Here is a 25,152-nt window from a genome sequence, read left to right on the forward strand (position 1 = left end):
AAGATAACGTCTAAGGTTCAATTCTTTATGAAGATATCAAGAGCTAATTCATTTTAAAAGGATGCACAGGCATACATGAAATAAGCAGAGTGTGTTTTACTAAAATTAAGCATGCACGAGTGTGCTTTATTAAACATGATCGTAATTCCCTCAATTTTGGTCATGAATGGGTGTGCCTCCCCAAGCACGGTTGTGGTACCTCCTACAGGGTGTGCTTCCTTCAAGTACGATTGTACTTATCAGTCTAGAGCCACGACTGATTCGCATAGGGTTCTCACCCACTTCTTCTCTATTTTACATTAAATCATAAAATTATTCAATACTCATGTAATCATCCCAAAATTAAACAATCACACTAAAGTCCCAAATTATGCATACAACTCTAACCCTCAAAATACAAGACAATTATGTACACTTAAATTAATCACAAAACTACAACTATAACCATCTTACCTAAGTAGTTTCATACCAAGATCATACATAAAAATTCACAAAGATTCATTCAAAAATCTAAGAGCCTTAGGGATCGCGTTTATATCTTTATCCCTCATATATGTCCATGGATGTGATAATCTCACTTCCCCCTACCTGCAATAACAATCCTATTGAACAATGCACTTTCTATTACTCCAATCACTAATTTTTGTCTCCTTCAATAGTTTTCTCTTGATTTTCTCCTACGAGCGCTTTAGGTTTCAAAAACACCTAATTATCTAACTTCTTTTCTTTTTCTTCTTTTTAATTAATCTTTGGTTTGGGTCTAAAGTCTAACCCTTAACTTCCTAAATTACCTCTCTCATTTTTTATTTTATAAAAATATTTTTCTTACAATATTCTAATTATTGTAATTTATTATTAAAAAAATAGGATGTTAAAAAAATGTATAATAAATGATATTATTGTGAGAAATTTAATTCATTAATAATAAATACAATTAGTCATTAAATGTAATCACAACCAACCAACTACTAATGTTTGTTCAAGTTTCTTTTACACATACATACATATAAAGATAGATGGATGAATTAGGGGTATTAGTGGAACAGACTGAGGCGGGTTTGCTTATGTTCCTAATCGACCTAATCAAGATCCAACAAATATGGAGACAAGATCGGGTCAACCCGACCTACTATAATAATATATTAATTTTACATTACTTGTAGTTAAACTTTAAAAAAAATAAATTACAACAGTAACTAAGATATGTACCTTATGTTAAATGATATTAATACAAATATAATATTATGACAAGAAAAACATGTTTTATTAAATACATAATTATTTAATCCAATATTATATATATATATATATATATATATATATATATACTTGATTTTTTAATCCAAGATGATTTATTAATAAAAAAATTATATTATTAATATATAATTAATTAAAAATTATGAAATATACAAGGTTAATCGAGTTGGAATTAAATTGGATGAATTCAAAGTTTTAAATTTAAATTGGAAAAGGAACAAGTAATTTAAAATAAGCTGAAAATTCCCCTCAAAAAAAAAAAAAAGCTGAAAATTCAGTTACGCAATGAAGATTTTTAAGATTGGGATTTACACAATGATAATAAACAAATTAATTCAATTACTCGTGTATTCTTGAGAGTTTCTATTTAAAGCAACTTAAGATATTTTATATGTTTTATCTTTAGATATGAAGAGGTACGTATCTAATTAAAACCCTAAACCCCATTTCTATGATTCCAAAATTATAGGTTCATCTCTCTGTTCATCCCTAAATCTCTAAACTACAGTTAAATGTTGGTCAATCCATTCAACACAAGCAAATCAATAGAAATAAATAAATAAATAAATATATATATATATATATATATATATATATATATATATATATATCACATAAGAATTACAAAAATTAATTCATTTAAAGTTCATTGGTTAATGACTAATCCTAGAAATTGAGAGAACTATTCACAAATAGTCATGGAACAAGATAAAAATCATAAATGAAAAACATCAAACTTGAAAAGTAGAAACAAAAAAAATGATTTAAACTTTTGCTCTCTTAAAATTATCGTCTTTCCTAATCTAATAAAAAAATGTGCTTAAAAACTATCAAAAGTAGTCATATATAATCTAAAATATCTTTTGGGCCAAATCCCACAAAAAAGGAAGAAAATAAAAAATGTTTTGCAGCACCAGGTTGTGGTGATGACAATTAGGAGGTAGTGGAGTCAGTCATATGATCTACTTTCCAAGGAATTAACACCACATTTTGGTGATTGCTACATGTGTGTCCAAAGAAATACGCTCCAAGGAGTTCACTATCATGTTGTGGTGATTGTCACCAAGTCATGGTCAAGGTTCTCCAAAGAAATAAACATTAAAATAACGTCCAAAGACCTTCATATATATCTCTCCTAAGATCTTTAAGTCCTCAAATTCCTCATCTCTCAATCAAAATCACATGTTGAAAAGCTATCTAAGTATCTGCCTACAAAAACTACTAAAGCCTAACATAGTCTTACAAACGAAAAAACTAAGAAATATGTGCAAGGATATATCCTAATTCAACAATAAATTAACGTAAATTAAGCATGAAATGCAACGCATCTGCCATCTAATTACACATTTATTAACATTGCAAGTAAATCCGAGTGATCTATTAGTAACTTCTCCTTAATTTTTTAATTCAAATATTGTGCTTCTCTTTTTGAATTCCTAAATACTCACGTTCTTGATAAAACTAAAAATTTATGAAAAGAGATGTAATACTCACGTTATATACGTTTTTATGAACCTTCTTGAAAACATGTAATCATTATTATAAGAAATGTTTATTTAAAAAAAAATGAAACTAAAATACATGTAATAAGTTTTAATTTGCGCCTTAATAAACAATTTTAATTTGATTATAGTTTATCCAACAGAAATAAATTACATGTGATAATCTATGTATCCATGTTATTTTAAATTAATATCTTAAACTAATTGAGACACCAAATTTAAAAATTATAAAGGAAAGAAAATATGTTCAGTATAATGTCAAATATTTTAATTCTATAATTTTCTTCTCGATTGTCCACCAAATTCTGAATAAAAAATCGTAAATTAAAATTTGCATATTCTTAATGTTAAAAAAATAATCAAATTATAACTATATATTAATTATTAATAAATTTTTAGTTTACGGACATGATCTACATATTATCTTAAAATTGATAATTCAAGACTAATCTGGACATACATTTAATGTGATTTCTATTCATGAAATATTATTTTAATAAAAACGAAAATCCAACTTTTGAACACCATTAAAGAAGTTGATGATTAATAACGTTAACATTGTTTTGAATTATTTTGATCCTTGAAAAGTTGATTATAACAATTAAAAAAATCCATTCATAAATTTTACAAATCAATTAACATTTTTAATAGTATATTTATTTTAATTTATAATTCAAAATAAATAAAAAAATTAAGTAGCTAACAGAAAATAATTTTATAACAAAAAAAAATTGATAATGATTTGTATGCCATAAATATTAATTTTAATGAAATATATTATAATTAAAGTTAATTGATTCTTGCATATTTTGATTTGTATGATATTGATCAAAATTACTTGAATTATATAATTATTATATTTAGAAAACATAAATAATTATTTATACACCATAAATATTAATTATCATGAAACATATATTATTATTAATATTGATTAATTCTTTCATTATATAATTATTAAATATATTTGTCATATAGTTAATATTTGAAGAATGTGACACATGGCACCTAAACCTCTGTGAATGTGACACATGTAATTTGAACATATTTCTGGATTCACAATTGTATTATGATATGATATTTTAAACATGAAATTAATAAAAAGTAATTTATCTTTTAACATACTTATTATTTTATAAAATATGTGTTAAATCAAATACTCGTGCATCGCATGGGTACATATACTAGTAATTATTATATTTTAAAAAACATAAATGGCAATGATTTGTACACCTTAGATGTTAATTATAATAAAATATATTATTACCAATGTTGTTTCAAACTTATGTGAATGTGACATATGTCAACCAAACATGTGTTATCTAAACCTTTGTGAATTTAACATGTATAATCTAAATTTATTTGTAGATTTACAAATGTATTATGATATGATATAATGAGTGGGAGAACATTAAAACATGTTAATTATGAGTTTGTTTGAATAATTTTTTCAAAATTATTTTTAGAAAAAAAAAAATGTAGGAATGAAACATGAAACAAATTTCTTCATTACCTTATTTTAGTTCACACAAATAATTTGTAAAAGTTTTGTTATATTAGTTTTTTTAAAAATTTTATTTTCAAGTATATAAGATAGTTTCAATGTTATAGAGAATTTTTTTTCCTAACTTTTTCTCCTAAAATTACTTGGAGAAACTTATAACATGCACAAAAGGAAAATTCTTATAAAAGTTATTAAAAGTGATACTTCTTACTCCCCATAACAAGTGCCGTATTATAATTTTTTTAAAAAAAATATTAATTTTTCAATACAATATTAGTTACTTATCTTGTATTTATATTCCTAACAATATTGTATGAAAAAGCGGCTTCTTATGTTGCGTTGTTGTTATCAAAGATTAATCATAAAAGGATTATGAGATGGAGGAATTACTTTACTTGGATAAAAGGGTTTTGCAGAATGTTAGTGCATAAATGAATGGTTCCTTAAATAGTTTTAGCAGCATTTAAGAAAGGCATGGGTCTCTTTCGAGATGCAACTTTTAAAATGTGAACATTGGATACTTGTTGGGAGACCTTATTTTGTTTCCTTTTTGGCATGTTTGGTCAGAATCTGAGGAGGAGATAAGAGCATCTGCAATGGGGTTGCTTATAAATAATTTCTTGTGTCACATCAGTGTCATGTCAGCTCTAGCCTATTTTATGGGTTGCTTAAATTTTAGTAAAGTTGCTTGTATAAACAATTCTGCTAAAATTTAAACAACTTATAAAGTGGATCAGGACTGATATGACACTGATGTGGCACAGGAAGTTGTTTATAAGCAATCCTCGTTGAAGATGCTCTAAGAGACGAATGACAATAGAAGAAAAGAAAGCTGACTTTTCTATCCACCCGTATAATAGAATATAAAATTAATTAATTTTCTTTAAGTCCTTACTCCTTTCCTTTCTACCCCATTAAGAAGGGTCTGGGTTTTTTTTTGCAAGGATAAGCCCAATAGCCTCGCAAATCAGTTATAGGATGAAAATAATAATATGTATATAGTCTGAAAGATAAAAAATAAAAATGGACTCGCATAGACGAAATATTAACTCGCGCGTGGTTTCAACTATACTGTAGCATAGTATATGTGTAGTTGTGGACCTTGGAGTTCCACGTATGTAAAATAGCACCCATTTGAGGCATGAGTTGCTACATTCGATTATAAAGGAAGCATTGTTGATATTGTGGCAGTGCAGAGAGGAAAGATGAGAGTTGCAGTGGTTGGTGGTGGGATTAGTGGGTTGGCTTCTGCATATGTTTTGGGCAAAGGTGGAGTGAATGTGGTTCTCTATGAGAAGGAAGAGTGGCTTGGAGGACATGCCAAAACCGTGAATGTCCATGGAGTTGATGTCGACCTTGGATTCATGGTCTTCAACCGTGTAAGTTTTTCTTCTTAATTTCTATGCATTCACGTAAAAATCAAAATTATCACACATTATCCGAAACAGTCAACTTTCCCACTTTTTGGATCTTTTCAATTTTCGTGTTAATTTTGATTCTCCTCCACCTCCACTTTCTCTTTCATGGGAGAAATTTAGCATAGAACGATAATTGTTTTTTCTGATTTTCGAGGACCAATTCAGGAAAAGGATTCGCGGATAAATTAAATGCTAAATTTTAAAGAATTAGGATAATGAGAATTAGACACTCCAACAGGATTGGACTACAATGGAAAATCAGAATTATGTTCACGATTTCAGTGAAGAATAAACATTATCTTAACTCTATAACATTATCTATCTTACTTTTTCTATAATTTTTTTTTTCCTTTTCTCTTTATTTTATCTCCACTCAATACATTCAAAATAGGTGTGAATTATTAGAGTTATTGTTGTTAATTGTTTGTGTGTCAAATATGAAATTATTCTCGTTAATTCTATTCATTTAGCAAATTCACATTGTAGATAACAATAACATAGTTGGGTGACCTCAAGAAAGGAATATATAATTTGCTTATTTGAATTTGTTTAATTAATTAATTAATTAATATTTGAAGAATAAGGATTTGTAGTTTGTAGTGTTGGGTGATGCTTAGCCACACCTGAGCGTCACTTATTCCATCTCCATTCAACTGCATATGTCTGAATAGTATAATACTCCCTGCCCAACTGAATTGAAAAAATAAAAAAATAAGAGACGTATTAATTTTTAATATAATATTAATTATTATTTTTATTTATATCATAATAATATTTTTTATAAAGTTGTATATTTTATTTATGTATGTCTCTTTAATTAATAATTAAATTCATTTTGTAAAAATATTCTTTTATCCATTTATTAACTTTATTTAGTCTGCCGCACGACAATTATAAATTATTGTAGTAGGCTGCAACATTTAATTTCAAAATAGTATAGCCTTAATAAAACTTATTCTCTTTTAAAAATATTTAATGAAGAGTATTTCAAAATCTTAAATATAAAGAATTATGTTCAGTAAAGGGTAGTGTCTTAATTAATGGTGAATTAATTACTTTATGTTCTCTTTTAAAAAATTAAATGTTAGTAATTGAGTAGGAAAAAAAAATATTTTTTTAAGAGCGTTATAGTCACGATTTCTTCCATAATTACTCTTAGTTCTAGGGGTGGTAATGGGATGGGTGGATACAGGTCCTTCAATACTCGTTTCTGTTTTTGTATCTTATATTCATATTTGTTCCATACATGATAGAATATGAAATTTGTATTCTCATTTTTTACCGTCATATATTGGGTATATCCGTATTATTATGTATCCGTTTAAAAATTAATTAAATCTCTTTTTTTTAATTAAGAATTTAAAGATAAAATAATAATTATAAAATTATATTAATTAAATTTTTATTTGACATAAATTAAAAATAAAGTAAGAAATTAAATAAATTTTAAATAAACTCCAAAAAATAAATTAAATATTTATTAATTTTAAGTAGATACAAGTATAGGACAAGTATGTATATACTGATACCCGATTTAATGAATTGGATATTACTTGTACTCATATCCATGTTTGATTAAATCAAATATTCTTTATCAAAGTTGAGAGGAATTCGAGCATTATCTATGAATATAGATTTACTTGATATCCTTACTCAATTTTGAATATAATACTTTTTTTTTATTGATCTTATAAGTTTTAACAACTCTCACTCTATTAAATGTTTTCATTAATTTCCAAAATATTTTCTCATTTAATTAATAATATTATATTTTTAATTTTTATTTTTATTTTTATATCAAATTTCAAGAAAAAATATTTTAGAAAAATAAGTTATTTTTATTACTATATAAGATTAGCAAAATTAAATGATATACATATTTTTTTAATCAGCATGAATCGGTTTTTTTCTTGCTTAATTCAGAACCAATGGAAGTATCGTGTTAGTCCAAAGTCAATTAATTACTTTATTTGGTTTTTGAAAAATTAAATGTTACTGATAATTGATTAGGAAGAAAGATATTTTTTCATTATAATAATTATAAAAAATATTATCTTACTTTTATTTTATTATTTAAATTTATATAAAAGTAAGAAAAGTAATACAATTGTTTTTAATACAATTTTAAAATAATAATTAAAAATAAAATAATATTCTCGAAAATATCAATAACATCATCAAATAAAAGTTTTCAAATCAATTTAAACTTAATCGACACAAAACAAGTCAATTTAAAAGTTTTTAATTTTAACATGATTATTTTTTATAAAAAAAAAATCTAAGAACATTTCTTTTGTGTATAATAACGATAATAAAATTTGATTTACTTCGTATAAACTATTAAAACTCCTACACTAAATCAATTATATAAGGTTAATCTAAGAATAATTATTATACACAAAAAAAAGACTACAAAACTCACAAAGTATACATCGTTACACATAAAATGAAAATAATACAAAGTATTTTTGGGTATAGAAATGGTCCTCAAAGTATAAAACTTAGTTACAATACTTTAAGATTTTTTGTTATTATTTTTTAATTAAAGCTTATTTTAATAATTTATACAATAAAATAAGAAAATATTTGGATGGAAGAAACACACCGTGCATGTTTATTTTGTTATGTTGAACTCAATTCACCTACACTTATACTTTTTTGTTTGAGTGTATGAAAATGTGTGTGAATATGTATTAAAGAAAATAATGCTAAAGTAGTTAATCCTCTGTGGGCCCCACCTGTGGTCCTGATGCTAACCTTCTGAAGACGTTAAATGGACTGAACGCAACTACAGTCTGTCAGTAATTGACTAATTAGCTGCTACCACCTTGTATTGTAGGATGACATTTCTAAAAAAAGTAATGAAAAAAACAAGAAAAAAATTACAAACAATAACAGACTTTTTAAAAAAAATATATTATTTTAGACTTTATATTTTACTTTCTTTATCTTTTATCCTTTAGTAATATAGTTTAAAATAAACTTTTTAGATCTTAAACTTTAACATAAATATTTTAGTTTCTAACTTCAATTATATTAATTTTTATAAATTTTAATTAATAAAGAATGGTACAAGTAACATTTCTCTCTATATATATATATTAAGTTAACTGCATATACTATCAGTTAATTACATGATAATAACTGTTCATTTATTTATATAATTTTTGTTTTATTTTAATAGAGATACGAAGTGATTGTTTAGTGAGGTAGAAAAATAGTGAGAGATTTTTTTCTTTAAAAATGGTGCACAATGTAGCATTCCTCTGGATGAAAAAATTTGGTTAAGAAGACGGCGGTGCTCTCCATTTGTCTACATTTAAACTTTATTGTGAAATAAATAAACCGCTAAAACTTAATGTAGTCTCGTGAAAATTTATTCATGTTGGATTGTTTATTCTCATTGTAAAAGTAACAATGATCCACCATAAAGACCTAATAATTACTAGCTTAGTATGATACACTGATGTGGAGAGGGGTACAGATGCGACACCAAGTATAATAGATATAAAGTTAAATACAAGTTCATCTCATATAAAGAAAATGGAAAATCGTCATAAATAAACAACAATAGTTGGTTCATTTTTTAATTTTGATAACTTTTATTTTCAACACACTAATTTGTTGTAGAAATAATAGAAAATATAATACTTATGGAGTTTGAAAAATATTTGTCAAAATAGTATATATAAATGGAGGAAACTCGCATCTTGCAAGTCAGGAACTATCTTATATGTTTAATGTTCGAGATGTTTAATCTTCGATACGAGAAGTGTGCATAGGAGATTCTCCATCGACTAGAGATTTGATTTATATAAAGTATATAAGATGGGATTAGAGAGGCAAGCAAGTGATATTTTGATTTTTACTATATGTGAGTTAAAATGTTACGCACTGAATGCATTTTGGCACTTTGAAAATGATTGATTTTATATCATGAAATAGTCACAGCAATGCTATTGTGAGTCTATATATATTGACAATGTAACATTGATTATTGAACAGGTCACGTATCCCAATATGTTGGAATTTTTTGAGAATCTTGGAGTTGATATGGAGTTATCAGACATGTCTTTTTCTGTTAGCCTAGACAAAGGCCGTGGCTGTGAATGGGGAAGCAGAAATGGTTTGTCCAGCTTGTTTGCACAGAAGAAGAATGTATTGAATCCTTACTTCTGGCAAATGATTAGGGAAATTGTCAAGTTCAAAGATGACGTTCTTAGGCAAGTCTTTACCTACTTTTGTTTGTTAAATGCTTCAAAATACAAAGTATATGAAGCAATCAGTTTTGCTCGTGCAGAGTTAAAGTTCAATCTTTCTTTAGGTGTTTGATTGTCAGTGAATTGGGAAATACTGTAAATCAAACGAACATCTCCATAATGCTGGTGCTTTTTGTTATGGTATTTGTCATTGAAAAGATATATTAAAATATTATCCATTTTAAACTTCAGTACTCATAATTGCTTTGAGTCCTTTTGTTTCAAGGATATGAAATTTTATTTGTGTTGTAATAATTCTCTTTTTAAACAAAAGATTCAAAATTCCATTCAATAGAATCTGAATTCATCCATCGACTTTGATATTACTATTATGTGTGTTTTATAAACTTTTGTTTCATCTATTATTCTAACGATGTAGTATCTTGTTTTTATGTCAACACTTTTTGTTTCTTAGAGTTACATATTCGATGAAACAATTGGTATCCCAACTATTGCCTTTGGATAAAATTCATATTTCAGCTTTCTCTGCCCTACATAATTGTATTTGAACCTATGATGCTCCGATACGATACGCGTATCGGATACGACACGTATCTGATACGACGATACGATTATTTAAAAATATATAGGATACGATACTTGTAAGATACGTGTTCATCAAGGACCAATAATTCTATGTTTCTATATTAAACATGTTTATATATCTTATTTAGTTGTAATGGATATTTCATAATTTTTCAAAAATTTGAACACTTTATTGATACGTATCACTGATAAGTATCGGTGAAGTATCTATAAGTATCAAAATTGAATAAAAATTTTATAATATTTTTAAAGGTTAGGATACTTCATTGACACGTATCGGTGAAGTATCCAAGAGTATCGTGTCGGATACGTATCGAATACGGATACGTGAAGCAAATTGAAGTATCCGTGCTTCATAGATTTGAACTAACAAGATAAAGTTGACAGTTGAGAAAAACACTAATTAGAAGTGTATATCGTGTGGTAGACTTCTTCATATTGTCCTGAATAAGTGAATCCTTCCTGATCAATTAGTTGGGTTTGTCTTTTCCAATTTTCCAATGCAGCTATCTTGATATGCTTGAGAATAACCCAGATATTGACCGCAATGAACCTCTGGGGGAATTCATCAAGTCAAGGGGTTACTCAGAATTATTTCAGAAAGCTTATCTTGTGAGTTCAAGGGTTTTATTTGTATTTTCTATACACACCATTTCTATGCTTAGTGTATATTTATAATTTATTAAATTCAATGCCTATAGATTCCAATTTGTGCTTCTATCTGGTCCTGCTCTTCTGAAGGAGTTATGAGTTTCTCTGCTTTCTCTGTTCTTTCGTTCTGTCGCAACCACCATCTACTTCAGGTAATAGCACAGTAGAAATATTTTATAGATTTATATTGTGGAATATCATTCAATTCTGTACTCCAAATACTTATTGATTTACTTGGTCCACTCTGCAGCTCTTTGGCAGACCACAGTGGCTAACTGTAAGATGGCGCTCACAAAGTTATGTTCAGAAGGTACTATTTGTCGATTATCATACTAAGTCTTAATTTACTTGGGAAGCAGTTTTCAGTGTGAATCATGCAAGAGATCCTTCAACTTAAGTTATATATAATTTTTTTTTCTTTAACTACTTGATATAAAATATCAGGTCAAAGAAGAGCTTGAGAAGGAAGGTAGTCAAATAATAGCTAATCGAGAGGTTCACTTGGTTTCGACATCTGATAAAGGTGATTAAGTAATCCATCTATTCTTACTCTTTCAATTCCTTCCTCTTTAGAAATGGAAGGTGAATTCAATCTGATTGATTGGCATGCACATTGCCTTTTTTCAAAAAATATAATTATAAATCAACTATATAATGCTATTCTAGTAACAATGTTAAAAAAATTATTGCAGGATGTGTTGTGTACTGCAAAGATGGTTCTCAAGAAATGTATGACGGATGCATAATGGCAGTACATGCACCTGATGCCTTGAGATTATTAGGAGATGAAGCAACATATGATGAGCGAAGAATTCTCGGTGCTTTTCAATATGCTTACAGGTACAATCCATTCTAATATATCTAATTGTTGGTTATCCTCCTCTCCTGAAATAATATAACCCAAATTGTAGTAGTTATATTTACATTTGAAGTATTGATCTAATCATTCAATTGCATGCACTAAGGTATGTTTGTTTCATCATGTCTAGAGATTCATAGATTTGACATTGGATAATAAATTAATAATGTTTAATAACTTGATCGATGTCATGGATCAGCATTTTATCATATCGAATGATAAGTTTTAAAAGCCTGGATGCAATAGTATACATTCATGTCATCACGTATGTTAATTACAAAACAAATGTTAACATGCTAAAATAAATGATCTTTTGTCATCCATATTCAAATAAGTCCAAATGCACAATTATTCTTTGATCTGTATTGGCAGTGATATTTTTCTTCATCGTGACAAAAATTTAATGCCCCAAAACCCAGCAGCATGGAGTGCATGGAATTTTCTCGGAAGTAGCAACAACAAAGTTTGTCTGACATACTGGATCAATGTTCTTCAGGTTTGTAAATTTTCTTATAAATGCATTGATCATAACTGAACTGTGTTAGAGTTATTCAAACTAAAGTGAGTAATGAACAAACTTGTTGGTTAATCTTTATTATAATTTGCAGAATATTAAAGAAACAAGTCAACCATTTCTTGTAACTCTCAATCCAGATTATATACCAGAAAATACATTGCTTAAGTGGTCAACTGGCCATCCAGTCCCATCAGTTGCTTCATTCAAAGCTTCATTAGAGCTAGACCATATTCAAGGGAAAAGAAAAATCTGGTTCTCAGGAGCCTACCAAGGTACATTCCTCCTTATTGTATTATTTACAAACAAGAAAACTATCAATAATTATGCCACTACTACCTTCCATGAACCTTCTTATGCCTACTAATTCATGTATCTAATCTCCATGTATTTAGAAACAACCTCTGTTAGGTTGAGGAATTTATATGTATATCAATATACCAGTGATCTAAACTTAGGTTTGTGCTTTTCAGGTTATGGATTTCATGAAGATGGATTTAAGGTTGTTAAAGCGAAGTTTATAATGAAAGAGGAAATGTAGTTTTCACTGATAAATATTTCTTTGAAGAGTTTTCTTAAGTGGCAACATATTTAGGCAATTAATTTTCTCGCAAATTGTCACCAACCCATTGAAATGAAACAAAATAAAAAAAAAAAAAGAAGCTTAACTGTAAGATTGAACTTTCAGGCTGGCATGCTTGCAGCTCACGGCATTCTTGGAAGATGTTGTGTTCTTCAGACCAATCCAAAACACATGGTACCTTCTTGGAAGGAACTGGGAGCACGCATTTTTGTGACTAGATTCCTGAGTTTCTATATCAGTACTGGTTGTTTAATGTGAGTTGACTTTAACAGTATGAATTCTCCCAAAAAAACAAAAAAGTATAACATGCTAGATGTCAATATCCCAAAATATATCAGGATAGTATCTGTTTAGTAGTGAACTCACCTAAATGCTGTGAAATCATACAAGCCTCGGTTACTCTTTCAAGTTGGTAATATGACATTCATGCAATAAGTATGCAAGTAGAATTGGATTTAGAAAACAAAAAATAATTAAATTATTGGAATACTAGAGTTATCTTTTACTTGTAACTTGGAAAATTGTACAAAGCTTATCTTTTACGTGTATGCTTGAAGACCAAATATTGAAGTTAGGAGATTCAAAAAACAATAGAGAATCTATTGAAATTGCTATTTCTGATAACAATAATAATCATTTACTTTAATATAATGCTCTAGACTTATCTTAGCTTTTTTATTTATTTTTTATTTCAAAGCTTGAAAATAACAAGATCCAAATTATATCATCTACTTCATCTTCTATGGATTTGACTTGTTAAAAATCGTAACTTAATGGTACATTTACCTTGAGGCGTACAGCTTATTGGAAGAAGGAGGAACAATGTTCACCTTCGAGGGAACCGGAAAAAACATTCTGAAGTGTGTTTTAAGAGTTCACAATCCACAATTTTATTGGAAGGTATATACTTTTAATTTTCACTTGAACTATGAATCATCATTATTGATTGATGCCATTCTAGCCGCGGAAGTGACAAGATATGCTTATCTTTTCCGTTGCAACTCTAAAATTAAGTAGTTGACAAGGAACTAAAGCTTATCATTTGTAATTTTTTTTTAGGTGATGACGCAGGCAGATTTAGGCCTCGCAGATGCATATATCAACGGGGACTTTTCATTTGTTGACAAAGATGAAGGTCTCTTGAATCTTATTTTGGTGAGCTTTCTCATCTCAATCTCTTAAAGTGAGTTGTCTCTTTGGGACTTTGCACATTACTTCAATGTACCATGGTATTTTTACTGCAGATTCTTATAGCCAACAGAGATTCAAATCCAAGCAACTCAAAACTGAAGAAGAATAGGTAAGTTAATATGATGAGTTGAAGCTCTCACTTACATATTAATTGTATTCGCATATCAAACTCTTCTTATTTTGTCTTTAGGGGTTGGTGGACACCAGTTTTCTTTACATCTGCTTTGACATCTGCAAAGTTCTTCATGGACCATGTTTCAAGGCGAAATACTCTCACACAGGCTCGCAGGAACATCTCTAGGCATTACGATCTGGTATGAACATCATTAACTAGTAACTACAAAGCTTCCTAGATTCAGTGACGTTCAAGGAAGAGTATATACATATTATCAATCAATATAAAGTAGTGTGAGCATATACAGACTGCAGTTATACGTAAAAGATCTGCTAATTACATGAATTACTTGGGGGCATATCTTTCTATTGATTGAATCTTTCTTGCGAATAGCATATACAGTATGGTATACCACAATATATCGACTAGAATTATATATTGCTTGACAAAAGTGTTATTGAATTTCTTAATTACTCTCCCTTTTTTGTTAACGTTATATTAATACTTGATGGAACTTTCATCTTCAGTACTTTTTACTTCCATGGTTTTTTGAGTGCTGACACTAAATAGCTTACAGTTTTTCTTTGGTCTTTTTCTAGAGCAATGAACTCTTTGCAATTTTCTTGGATGAAACAATGACATATTCATGTGCAGTGTTCAAGGCAAGAACAACTACCCAATGCTTGAGTCCAAATTTTATATAAAAAAATATTTCTCTAATTTCTTCAGTATCTCTGGTTAATATTCTTCCTGATTCCTTTGTTAAATTATCTGATAGAATAAAGATGAAGACTTGAAAGATGCACAAAAGAGAAAAATCTCTCTTCTGATTGAAAAAGTAAGTGCCTTTGATTGCTATTTTATCAGTATTTTAGCTGTTATCTTGGAGAAGGTCTAATATGATTTTTTTCCTTGAATAAATGAAGGCTAGAATAGATAAGACACATGAAATTCTTGAGATTGGATGTGGATGGGGAAGTTTAGCCATTGAAGTTGTCAAACAAACCGGCTGCAAATACACTGGAATCACTTTGTCAAAGGAGCAACTCAAACTCGCTGAAAAAAGAGTTCAAGATGCCGGGCTTCAGGTATTAACAAACTCTTTTTTTACAATTTCATGAATTTCTTAATATAAAATCTGACTGATTCTTTATAAAATTAGGAAAAGCTAAATGCTACGTATTTATGTATGAACTTTAACCTGTGTTCTTGCAATATGCCATCAGCAGTACTTCTCATTCTGCTTGAGAGATTCACTGCATCCAAAGTATATGTGATAAAAAAATATCTCGAGTGAATTCATGTAAATTAATTCATGATTTCAGGATCATATCAAGTTTCTTTTATGTGATTATCGCCAATTGCCCAAGACGTACAAATATGATAGGATTATATCTTGGTGAGCTATTTATCATTTAATTTTGTAGATTTGTTGCAATATTTCCTACATAATGCATAACTTGTATAAGCATACTTCAGTGAAATGATAGAAGCTGTTGGCCATGAATACATGGAAGAGTTCTTTGGTTGTTGTGAATCAGTGTTGGCAGACAATGGACTTCTTGTTCTCCAGGTATTTGATAGATTATTACTTTTATTTTACTCTACTTTCATCTGAGTGATTGTTTATGTAATGTTTAGATTAGAAAACTTTCTAGAAGGCATGCTAGTATGCAAATGAAACAGTAACAACTAACAAATACATTATTTTTGGAATTTTAATTACTGCTAACTATTGAAGATGGTTATTTTTTATAGTTCATATCAATACCGGATGAGCGTTATGATGAATACAGGCGCAGTTCTGATTTTATAAAGGAATATATTTTTCCAGGAGGTTGCCTACCCTCTCTAAGTAGGATAACATCAGCCATGGCAGCCACATCCAGACTATGGTACAAGTTATATGTAAAAATACTGAGTTCTATCAATAAGCATTCCCTTCTTTCTTTTCTCTTACACAAATGAATATTCTTAAATGCAGTGTGGAGCATGTTGAAAATATTGGAATTCATTACTACCAAACACTTAGATGCTGGAGAAAAAACTTCATGGAAAGGCAGAGGTATGCTATTAATTTGATCGAAACTTACTTCAGTATATTGAATTCAATTAACTGCTTACAATAATTATTGAAAATTTTTTTTTGTGTTGACAGTGAAATTTTGGCTCTTGGATTTAATGAAAAATTCATCAGGACGTGGGAATACTATTTTGATTACTGTGGTGCAGGTTTTAAGTCACTCACACTCGGGAATTATCAGGTATATTACACAGTTATCATTACAATCTTGGGGCATTTTGATCCTTCAAACTCACTGGTGATCGTGACTTGGCGTAGCCATGTGTCATTCTTGTGTGTTGACCATCATCTTACACGAAACTACCAACCAAAACTTAGATTTGTCTAAATCTTTAGTTATGTTGTTGTATCTAACCTTCATGTAATACTGACAACAGCTATAATTCTATCTCAGCAAAATCTGCTACATGAATTAAACCACGTTATTCTAAATGTAATCTACAAGTAAAAACATCATTTTCTAGAAAAGCAACCCAGATTTCTGTTACAAACTGTATTTATTTTGCTAAAACTAAGGGTAAACGGGTAACCTTAAAGTACTTAATTAACATTTAACAATATATATTTCATACAACAGTGGCATTTATCAGAATGCAATATAATATGTTGCTTACAGTTGCAATTGTAACAAGTATATAATAAGTTATGTGTAACATATATGCAGGTGGTTTTCTCACGCCCTGGTAACGTCACTGGATTAGGTGACCCTTACAAAAGCTAGACCTATGCCTGTTGATTTGTCTTTGTGAGGAGAGAATAAGCCTCATATATTCTACCCAAGTATTGGACATGATGGTGTCAAAATAGATCTCTAGTACAATGTTGGAATAGAGGAGCTGATTTGTGATGCTTCACCCTGGCAAACAGCTAGATTGGTGAGAACTTTTTCTAACAAAAATTTATTATTCTTTTAAAAAAGGAATAGCTTTTTATATGTTATTCTCATCGGCAAAGTATTTCAGATTAATGGTGATATTTCAATATGTGGAAATTGCGATCCCTGTGTATGTTATTTACACTTTGCTTCGAAACCATGTGAGACGACGGGTGTTTTAATTATGATAATAAAATATCAATTTTGAATTATATACACATAACTTATGCTGACGTACTTTTTTCCGAGAAATTTTATAAGCTAATGTAACTATGATACCGAATTTTTGTATGGAATTATTTTATGGTATTTATCTGAAGGGATATTTTATGATAATTATTTTTATAAAATTATTATACAATGATGAGATATTGTCCCTTTTAGGCCTAAACCCTTACAGTTTTGCTTTTGGTCATCTCTTAAAAGGGTGATCCGCTTCGGGCCTAAGTCCTCATAATTTTGCTTTTGATCATCACTCAAAAGATCTCTCAATCATTGAAATATGAGTATGTTTTATAAGTTTTTTTTTTATTTTATCGTTGTGGAACTTTTTATATCCTAACAATTTTAATATATAAGCGTTTACTTTTACCATGATCCGGGTGTTTTTTCTTTTATTGGCTATGCATTATTTCATAATCAGAGTTATTTTTGGTTAAATATATTTTTGTACAAGATTTTAGACATTCAATCGCAAGCTTGTTCACATGCATGACAATGTATCATGATAATAAATGCTTTTTTTTTTGTTTAATCGTGCATTTTATCTTCATGAATTTACAATTTTTGTTCTCCTTTGTATTTAAATATTTTAAAAAAAATTTACTCTTCAATTGATTGAACATTCATTTCGTTAATTAATTATTTGCGTAACGTGGTACTTAGATGACATTGTGATAGTACCCATAACATTAATATGGTTATGATGTAGTACGGACATAATGACACATAATTACGAGATAAAATATGTAATATTTTAAAATTATGGAGATAAAATACAAGAAAAATAATAAATGGAAGAGATTTATGTTAATGAGATCCCTTTTCAGAATTAGACCTATCTCAATAATATGTATAAATATATATTAATAAGATATACATTAAATATAAGTGTATATTATTGAAATAAAATTTCTCTTTTGAGATCTTTAATTAAAATTGGAATCATCTTGTTAATATATATAAATGTTTATTAATGAAATTTTTGTATTTAAATAAAACTTCAATTTTAAATGAAAAATAATATCAACTGTATATATATAAACTGTACGTAAGCTCTTTTTTTTTATAAATAATAATAATAAAATAAAATATAAAAAAAAGCTTTGTTTTTTTTTTTTAAAAATGGAAGTGTCTTGTGGGGGTTAATATATAGCCAACCAAATATAACAAATTTTTTGGAATTTGGAAAGGCATGTCATCTTACCTTGAATGCATATTACCGTTTCATTCACTTTGTTTTACTCCGCTTGTCACTTTTCCATTGTTTTATCGATAAAAGCTTCAAATCCTTTTACTTTGAGGGTAGTTTTTTTTATTTTTGTTTTCTTCAACTTGATAACTAATCAAATATTTGTAGGAGACTGGTAGGCTCAAGCATTGCAATGAACCGAGGAAATTTCATAAATAATATTCATTCATGTGTTTGTATGATCCATCCATGGCCCTACTTAATGGAAATGCACACAACACACGAGCAAAACAGGAAAACGCTTAACAGCAAAACAACTACTTCAGGATTGGTAGCCGGCTTCACATTATTTTTTCACTTGACGCTACTTTATATTTTATAAATTATTTACAAGAATAGTATAATGATATAACAAGAAAATCAATCATTCTTATTTTCAATGTAAAGTTTGGATCTTCTTGCTATTTTTTTAGTAACAAGGTTTATGTACAGCTTTCAGGGCTCTGCACAAAGAAAGTGCGTTTCCTACTTTGGGAACTTCGCAGTTCCCCCAACCAACGCGTCTGCCAAATAAAAGATAAAACGCGTAGATAGTGCTGGCACAATTTACATTAAAATATAACCTAAAAGCTCATTAAAATAAGCAATTTCAAAGAAATTGAAGGTGCTATCGATAGTTGCAAAAAAAAATGAAAAATAAGACTCCTTAGAATACTTGACATATTTGAAAGAAGAAAGAAAATCTTAAAAATGTTTTAATAATCTCTTAACGGCTAACATGCATTTTTCCTAACTCAATTGTAAATGCCAATCCCCCCATATATATATATATATGCTAACTTACATTTAATACCCTGTAAGCATTTTCAATTTTATACATGACATCCAAAGGGTATTAAATTGAATTGGACATTCTATCCAATATCCATATCCATGCTTAAAATTATATCCAATTCGTTTTTTACCTAACTCAAGTAGTAACAAATAAGGGTAAACTACGAAAACCTAACATGAGAAAATGACTAGCTGAGAATAAGTGATAAAAGAAAAGAAAGTACTTCCCACATCAAAGAAATGCCAATTTAACCCCTCAAGAGGTAAACAGAAAGCACTTGCCATATAAAACAATACTAATTTAACCCCTTCAGGGGTAAAACAAAAACAAAAACTGAAAGATAGTCAAGTAGTAGAAATGAAGACGTAATGAGTAACTTCTACTTAAAAATCTTGCCTATCACAATAAAAATTGTTTCAGACATGGAATCATCCGGCGCATGAAATTCAACCACATGCCAGAATCAAAAGTATCAATCAACTGGACACCTAAAATTTGGGTAAGATTCTATCGAGTCACAGCCAACTGATATAGTCAATGTTCTGCAAACCATCCCCTCACAATTTCTGTCTGCCACCACACACCAGATTGAAAGTTATGAGATTTTATCACGTGAAAAGCCAGGAATCTCCAAATTTGGTGACGCTTTGGTCCAGAAAAACACAATACAACTGACCATAGTTCATTCCTTAGCCATGAGTGGACACTTGGCTCCACTTCAAAACTCGTGCACCTCTCCTCCTGTACAACACAAGTGCAAATACAGGGGGAAAATGATTATGCCATCCTCAAAGTTTTTACTATCACTACCATTATGCTACCCATTACGAAGTGATCAACCCCAAGTGTCCACTGCTATCAGTAAATAGCTTGACTATATCATCTTCATATTTCTACTTGTCATGACAATTAAAGTATGAGTCTACACAGTAAGATTTCCTACTGGCAAGCTGTAATCAAAATCAAAAGTGAACAGAGGAAAGAAATTTCAAACACCAATAAAAAGACAACACATAATAAACTGCATCAAACCATCATATAAGGTAAAATATAATACTATAGCTTAAATGCTACAAGAACTGACAATTCCAGATCAACTAAAATCATAAGCACGCAAATTAAAGCTACACGCAGAAACAAATACTAAATAGAAAGTAGCATCTAGTATCTCTTCAACCATACTACTTATTATAAACTAGGAAAGCAGATACTGCAAACTACTGGGATTCAAGCAACCCAACCAGTCCCATTGTGTATTGACATCGTTCTTTGAGTCACTCCTTTGCTGCTGGAAGAATTCATTGTGACTTCATGATTTAAGACTAAAAAAGCCAGGGATCCTCAAGTTGAAGTTCATGATCCAGCAAGAGATTCAACCGTCAAAATTACTGCTGTTGGGCTTGTCGAGACTGAGCACCACCATAGCCACCACCATAACCAACTTGCCCACCATTTCCCTGAGGAGTCCCATAATTTCCAGATGCATGAGTTTGTTCAGATCTCCAAGCTGCATTACCATAACCTGAATTTCCATTTGCATCCCCATAGCCAGCACCCATATAGCTGCCACTGCCACCACTACTTGTTAGTTCATTCCCACCAGGACCACTAGCATTACTGTTTGGTGCACTTCCAGTACGTCCACCTACAGTACCATAAGCACTAGAATTGCCATAAGAACTATCACTTCCACCATATCCACCATACCCACCATATCCATAACCTTGATTCCCATATCCAGCAGCTCCACCAGGGGACTGACCTGCAGTTGCTGAACCAGGACCGCCTCCACCAGATCCAGCACCACCACTTGGAGCACCCCAAGGAGCAGTGTTCCCATAGCCCATAGATCCATAACCAGAAGGAGCCTGAGTGGGCCATGAACTCCTTGGGCCACCTGGTGGACCACCAGCATAGGCAGCATTAGGGACATTAGGATTCCCATATGTTGCACCAGCAGGTCCACCATACCCAGCAGTGGCACCACCATAATTTCCATATGCACCATATCCAATGCCATTATTAGCAGGACCATACCCATAACCAGGAGCGCTATAGGCAGAAGAACCATAAGGAGGGAATCCACCTGCAGCGCTTTGAGGCTGCATATACCTACTAGAATCCATACGACTATCATATGCATTTTGGTTGCCACCAGATGCCCCATACCCTTGATATCCACCAATTCCACCACCACCCCCTCCACCACCTCCCATCATACGGCCACTTGCACCAGGATTGGCATCCTTGGGAAGTGCACGCTTTACCTCTACTTGTTTACCATTTAAATCATGAAATGATTTGTGCAAAACCCTATCAACTGCCTCTTCAGTATCAAATGAAATAAACCCAAATCCTCTTGGCCGTCCAGTATTCTGGTCATACATGACTACTACATCAGTTACATGTCCATAAGATTCAAAGTACTGACGAAATTTTTCTTCAGTCAGGGTAGGAGGCAACCCACCAACAAATATCTTTTTAGTCCTAACATTACCACCACTTCCAGAATTCATGCCAGAATTGGGATTTCCAGTTCTTGAAGTGACAGAAATTTGCTGATCCTCTCTTGAGAAGGCCTTTTTGGCATCAACCTGAATAATGAAATTATAAAATAAGTTGCTAGTTAGGCTTTTAATTGATAATGAAAAGAAAAGCAGACACAGGATCACAATTTATCAATGTTCCACAATTATCAACATTATGAAAACTATCTTTGAGAAAGAGGCATCACATCATGTTCTTAGATATTTGGGCATATCCAAAACCATATATGCAAAAACTATCAATAGATCCCACAAGAATCATTACTCTTGCTGCATTCAAGCTGGGGCAAGCTCATCCATGAAAACAAGTAAGCCAATCCTATTCCTAAATACAAGCAAATAACAGCACTCGAGCTTACGCTTGTCCTTGAAGGAAGTGGTTCATATAGTTGAACTTCAAAATATTTCTACTTCTTTACATTTCAATAATCAAATAAGTGTAATCAAATCTTAAAATATCAAACATTACTCCCACCAGTCATAAACATTTACAAGAACACTTGCCTCAATTTCTGAAATTAAAAATAAAAAATCAAAGAGATATAAGTATTACAGATAAACTGCCAGTTGACACAACATTTCCAGCTTCTAGGCAACACTATGCCAGCAGCAGCAAAACACCCAAAGAAAACTAGCTCCAATACAAGAAAATCTTCTGCTTTTTTTAAATTTGGTTTTAAGAAATTAAGCAGAAGCATCAACAAAAAAATTAGCCACTCACCCCGAAGTAAGCATATACCAAGGAAAACAACCAACCCACGCCAATTTGAAAAAGAAGCAAATAACCACAAGCCCTAATTCCAAACCACGAACAAAATTAAAACCCTAAACAAAAAGCCGTCAACCATTCAACAAAAAAACACGGCTCATTTCCACCCAAAGAAAGAAAAAAAACACCACCTTCATTTCGGAAGCAACAACCACGCTAAAAAATCGAAATTTTCAAAATTTTCAGCAAAAGCAAAAACAGCAAGAAGAAGACAAGGGCAAACGGAGTAGCGGAAGATGGAAGTAAAAAATGATGAAAAGTCACCGTTCTGCCATCTATAACATGTTTGTCTTCCAAAACCCTATCTAGAATGGAGGGATCCGCGAAGACGACGAAGCCGAAGCCTCTGGGCTTGCCGGTGTTCTTCTCCCTCATGACGGAAGTGCTCAAAACGTCGCCGTAGTTGCCGAAGTGGTCCTTCAGCTTGTCCTCCGTCGTGTCCCACGAAATCCCACCGATGAAGAGCTTCCCTTGATCCGAATCCATTACCCTCTCTCTCTCTATATAAATACAATTCAATGGTGGTCGATTTAGGGCCAAAGTCGCAGAAGGAGGGAATTTAGGTTTTGGTTTGGGGGAAAGAAAGAAAAGAGAGGGTTTGGAGCAGTGAGGGCTTCTAACACACCAATAAATGAAATGAAATGAAACCAAATGAGAGAGAGAGAGAGAGAGTGAGAGAGTGAGAGAGTGAGAGAGTTTTTTTGTAATGTTTTTATTCAAAAGCTGGTCGCGTTTCACGGCTCAGATTTGTTTGATTCGATTTTCGATTTTCGATTTTCAATTTTCATCATCACACTCGGAATTTTATTCAATTAACTTGCTGCTTGCATTAATAAACGAAAATGGACTTTTTAATGTTTTGGTCGAATAAACAAGAAAATTAAGACAAAAGAATAATAATAATAATAATAATAATGACAAGGAAAAAATTCAAGAAAATGTCTTATTTTCTTATTTGGCTAAAAAAAAGAGTGAAAAGATTTTATTTTTTTAATATATAATTGATTGATAATGAGTGGGCAGTAGATATATGAATTTACCTTTATTAACGAATTTCAATTTTCTTTCGCTTTCTATCCAATTTAAAGAGATTTTTTTTAATGGGTATTATATTATTTTCAACCTGTTTTCAATTTTTAGTTCAATAATAAAAAAAATGTTTTTATGTATTTTTCAGTAGGTTTCTTTTCCACCTATTTTTATTTTAATTAAAAAGGAACTAAATTTTTCATTATAATTCTTTTTTATACGATGAACTTTTGACATTCAAGTATAGGTTCATTTTAAAACATTATCTTTTTTTTTTCTTTTTGCCAATTTTGTAATAAAATTTATCAATAGGCTTATTTCTATGTACGCAGGACACCTCTAAATAAGTTAATAAATTTAAATCTTTAAATAAACTAGTAAAATAAATAATTATAAAATAACACTAAAAATAGAATTACGCGTAAAATTAAATTATCATTAGATAACTTAGAGCTGGCAAAATAAATTATATACTCCATTGTGGGTTAGTCTTATTGAAAGTTCAGAGTTCAGACTACGAATTACAATGAATTGGACTTTTAAATTGATGTTCAAACCTAGTTTTGTGCGGCCTACAGGCTTTTTGTTATCATTTTGTTATATTTATTTATATTTTTGTCAAAATTCAAGTTAGATAATTATTGTGATAATTATATTGAAACATTTATTTTAGTAAAATAAATAAAATATGAAGATTTGATTTATTCTATTATTACATTTAAGAAAAAAAATGAAAATTGATAATGTGGTGATTGTTGTAATTATTTTTAATATAAAAATACTTATGTATAATATGTTAATATTTTCTATCATTTTATAAAAGTTGTTGAGAAAAGTATTTGTATACACGTAATATTTAATCACTTTAACATAAAGTTATATAAATTATAATCTTATTTAATCTCTATTTCTTAATTAATATATTTTTTCTAGTCACTTAGTGAAAAGTATCTATATATAGTATTAAGTATTGGTGCTCTAAAAAGTAATTGATGTTCTTTATTTTATCAACATTAAGTGTGAATATTAAGATCAATAAATATAAAATCTTTTTTTTTTTGCTTAGTCATAATCAGAGGGAGTATATAACAAAATTAGGTTAACTAATCTTTATAAGAATTCTAACATTGGATGCTAACTACTAATAATTTTTTGATCATTTAAAAATATTGGTTAGATCTATAAATATAATCAAATTAGTGAGTA

At 29.9% G+C, this 25,152-nt stretch overlaps 2 protein-coding genes across 6 annotated transcripts; one reads left to right on the forward strand and one right to left on the reverse strand.

The window, feature by feature from the left end:
* The first annotated feature begins 5,231 nt into the window (after positions 1–5,231).
* Positions 5,232–17,473, forward strand: LOC109804892 (uncharacterized). Of its 4 annotated transcripts, XM_020366807.3 has the most exons (24): positions 5,242–5,642; positions 9,687–9,904; positions 10,993–11,098; positions 11,188–11,289; positions 11,388–11,447; positions 11,582–11,660; positions 11,830–11,977; positions 12,369–12,492; positions 12,605–12,785; positions 12,984–13,012; positions 13,199–13,347; positions 13,894–13,993; positions 14,153–14,248; positions 14,338–14,393; positions 14,475–14,598; positions 14,999–15,061; positions 15,178–15,237; positions 15,326–15,487; positions 15,725–15,798; positions 15,879–15,972; positions 16,158–16,294; positions 16,384–16,464; positions 16,558–16,663; positions 17,147–17,473. In XM_020366807.3, the coding sequence occupies exons 1-24, from the start codon at positions 5,469–5,471 to the stop codon at positions 17,201–17,203; spliced, it is 2,580 nt and encodes an 859-aa protein (XP_020222396.1). In that variant the 5' UTR covers positions 5,242–5,468; the 3' UTR covers positions 17,204–17,473. The 4 variants fall into 4 exon arrangements, 3 of the variants coding, with proteins under 3 accessions (XP_020222396.1, XP_029128549.1, XP_020222398.1); XR_003804702.2 differs by lacking the exon at positions 17,147–17,473 and having other exon boundaries at positions 5,232–5,642; positions 16,234–16,294; positions 16,558–16,618; XM_029272716.2 differs by lacking the exons at positions 5,242–5,642; positions 9,687–9,904; positions 10,993–11,098; positions 11,188–11,289; positions 11,388–11,447 and having other exon boundaries at positions 12,416–12,492.
* A 2,334-nt stretch (positions 17,474–19,807) lies between these two features.
* On the reverse strand, positions 19,808–23,607 carry LOC109804860 (heterogeneous nuclear ribonucleoprotein 1). Of its 2 annotated transcripts, XR_002240264.3 has the most exons (3): positions 23,182–23,607; positions 20,844–22,196; positions 19,808–20,343 (listed from the first exon to the last, which is right to left on the reverse strand). XR_002240264.3 is itself a non-coding variant. In XM_020366748.3 (2 exons), exons 1-2 carry the CDS (start codon positions 23,401–23,403, stop codon positions 20,988–20,990), a joined length of 1,431 nt encoding a protein of 476 aa, XP_020222337.1. In that variant the 5' UTR covers positions 23,404–23,607; the 3' UTR covers positions 20,642–20,987. The 2 variants fall into 2 exon arrangements, 1 of the variants encoding a protein (XP_020222337.1); XM_020366748.3 differs by lacking the exon at positions 19,808–20,343 and having other exon boundaries at positions 20,642–22,196.
* Positions 23,608–25,152: the final 1,545 nt, after the last annotated feature.

Source organism: Cajanus cajan, chromosome 7, assembly GCF_000230855.2.
Source record: "Cajanus cajan strain Asha chromosome 7, NIPB_CcT2T_4, whole genome shotgun sequence".
NCBI classification, from domain to species: domain Eukaryota; kingdom Viridiplantae; phylum Streptophyta; class Magnoliopsida; order Fabales; family Fabaceae; genus Cajanus; species Cajanus cajan.

Bases quoted from the DNA above. Each gene is read 5' to 3' on its own strand.
- LOC109804892 (XM_020366807.3), top strand. From the start codon at position 5,469: ATGAGAGTTGCAGTGGTTGGTGGTGGGATTAGTGGGTTGGCTTCTGCA. The intron at 12,493-12,604 runs GTTTGTAAATTT...TATAATTTGCAG, and splicing joins ACTGGATCAATGTTCTTCAG to AATATTAAAGAAACAAGTCA. The intron at 13,994-14,152 runs GTATATACTTTT...ATTTTTTTTTAG, and splicing joins ATCCACAATTTTATTGGAAG to GTGATGACGCAGGCAGATTT.
- LOC109804860 (XM_020366748.3), bottom strand. From the start codon at position 23,403: ATGGATTCGGATCAAGGGAAGCTCTTCATCGGTGGGATTTCGTGGGAC. The intron at 22,197-23,181 runs GTGACTTTTCAT...TTCATTATTCAG, and splicing joins ATGTTATAGATGGCAGAACG to GTTGATGCCAAAAAGGCCTT.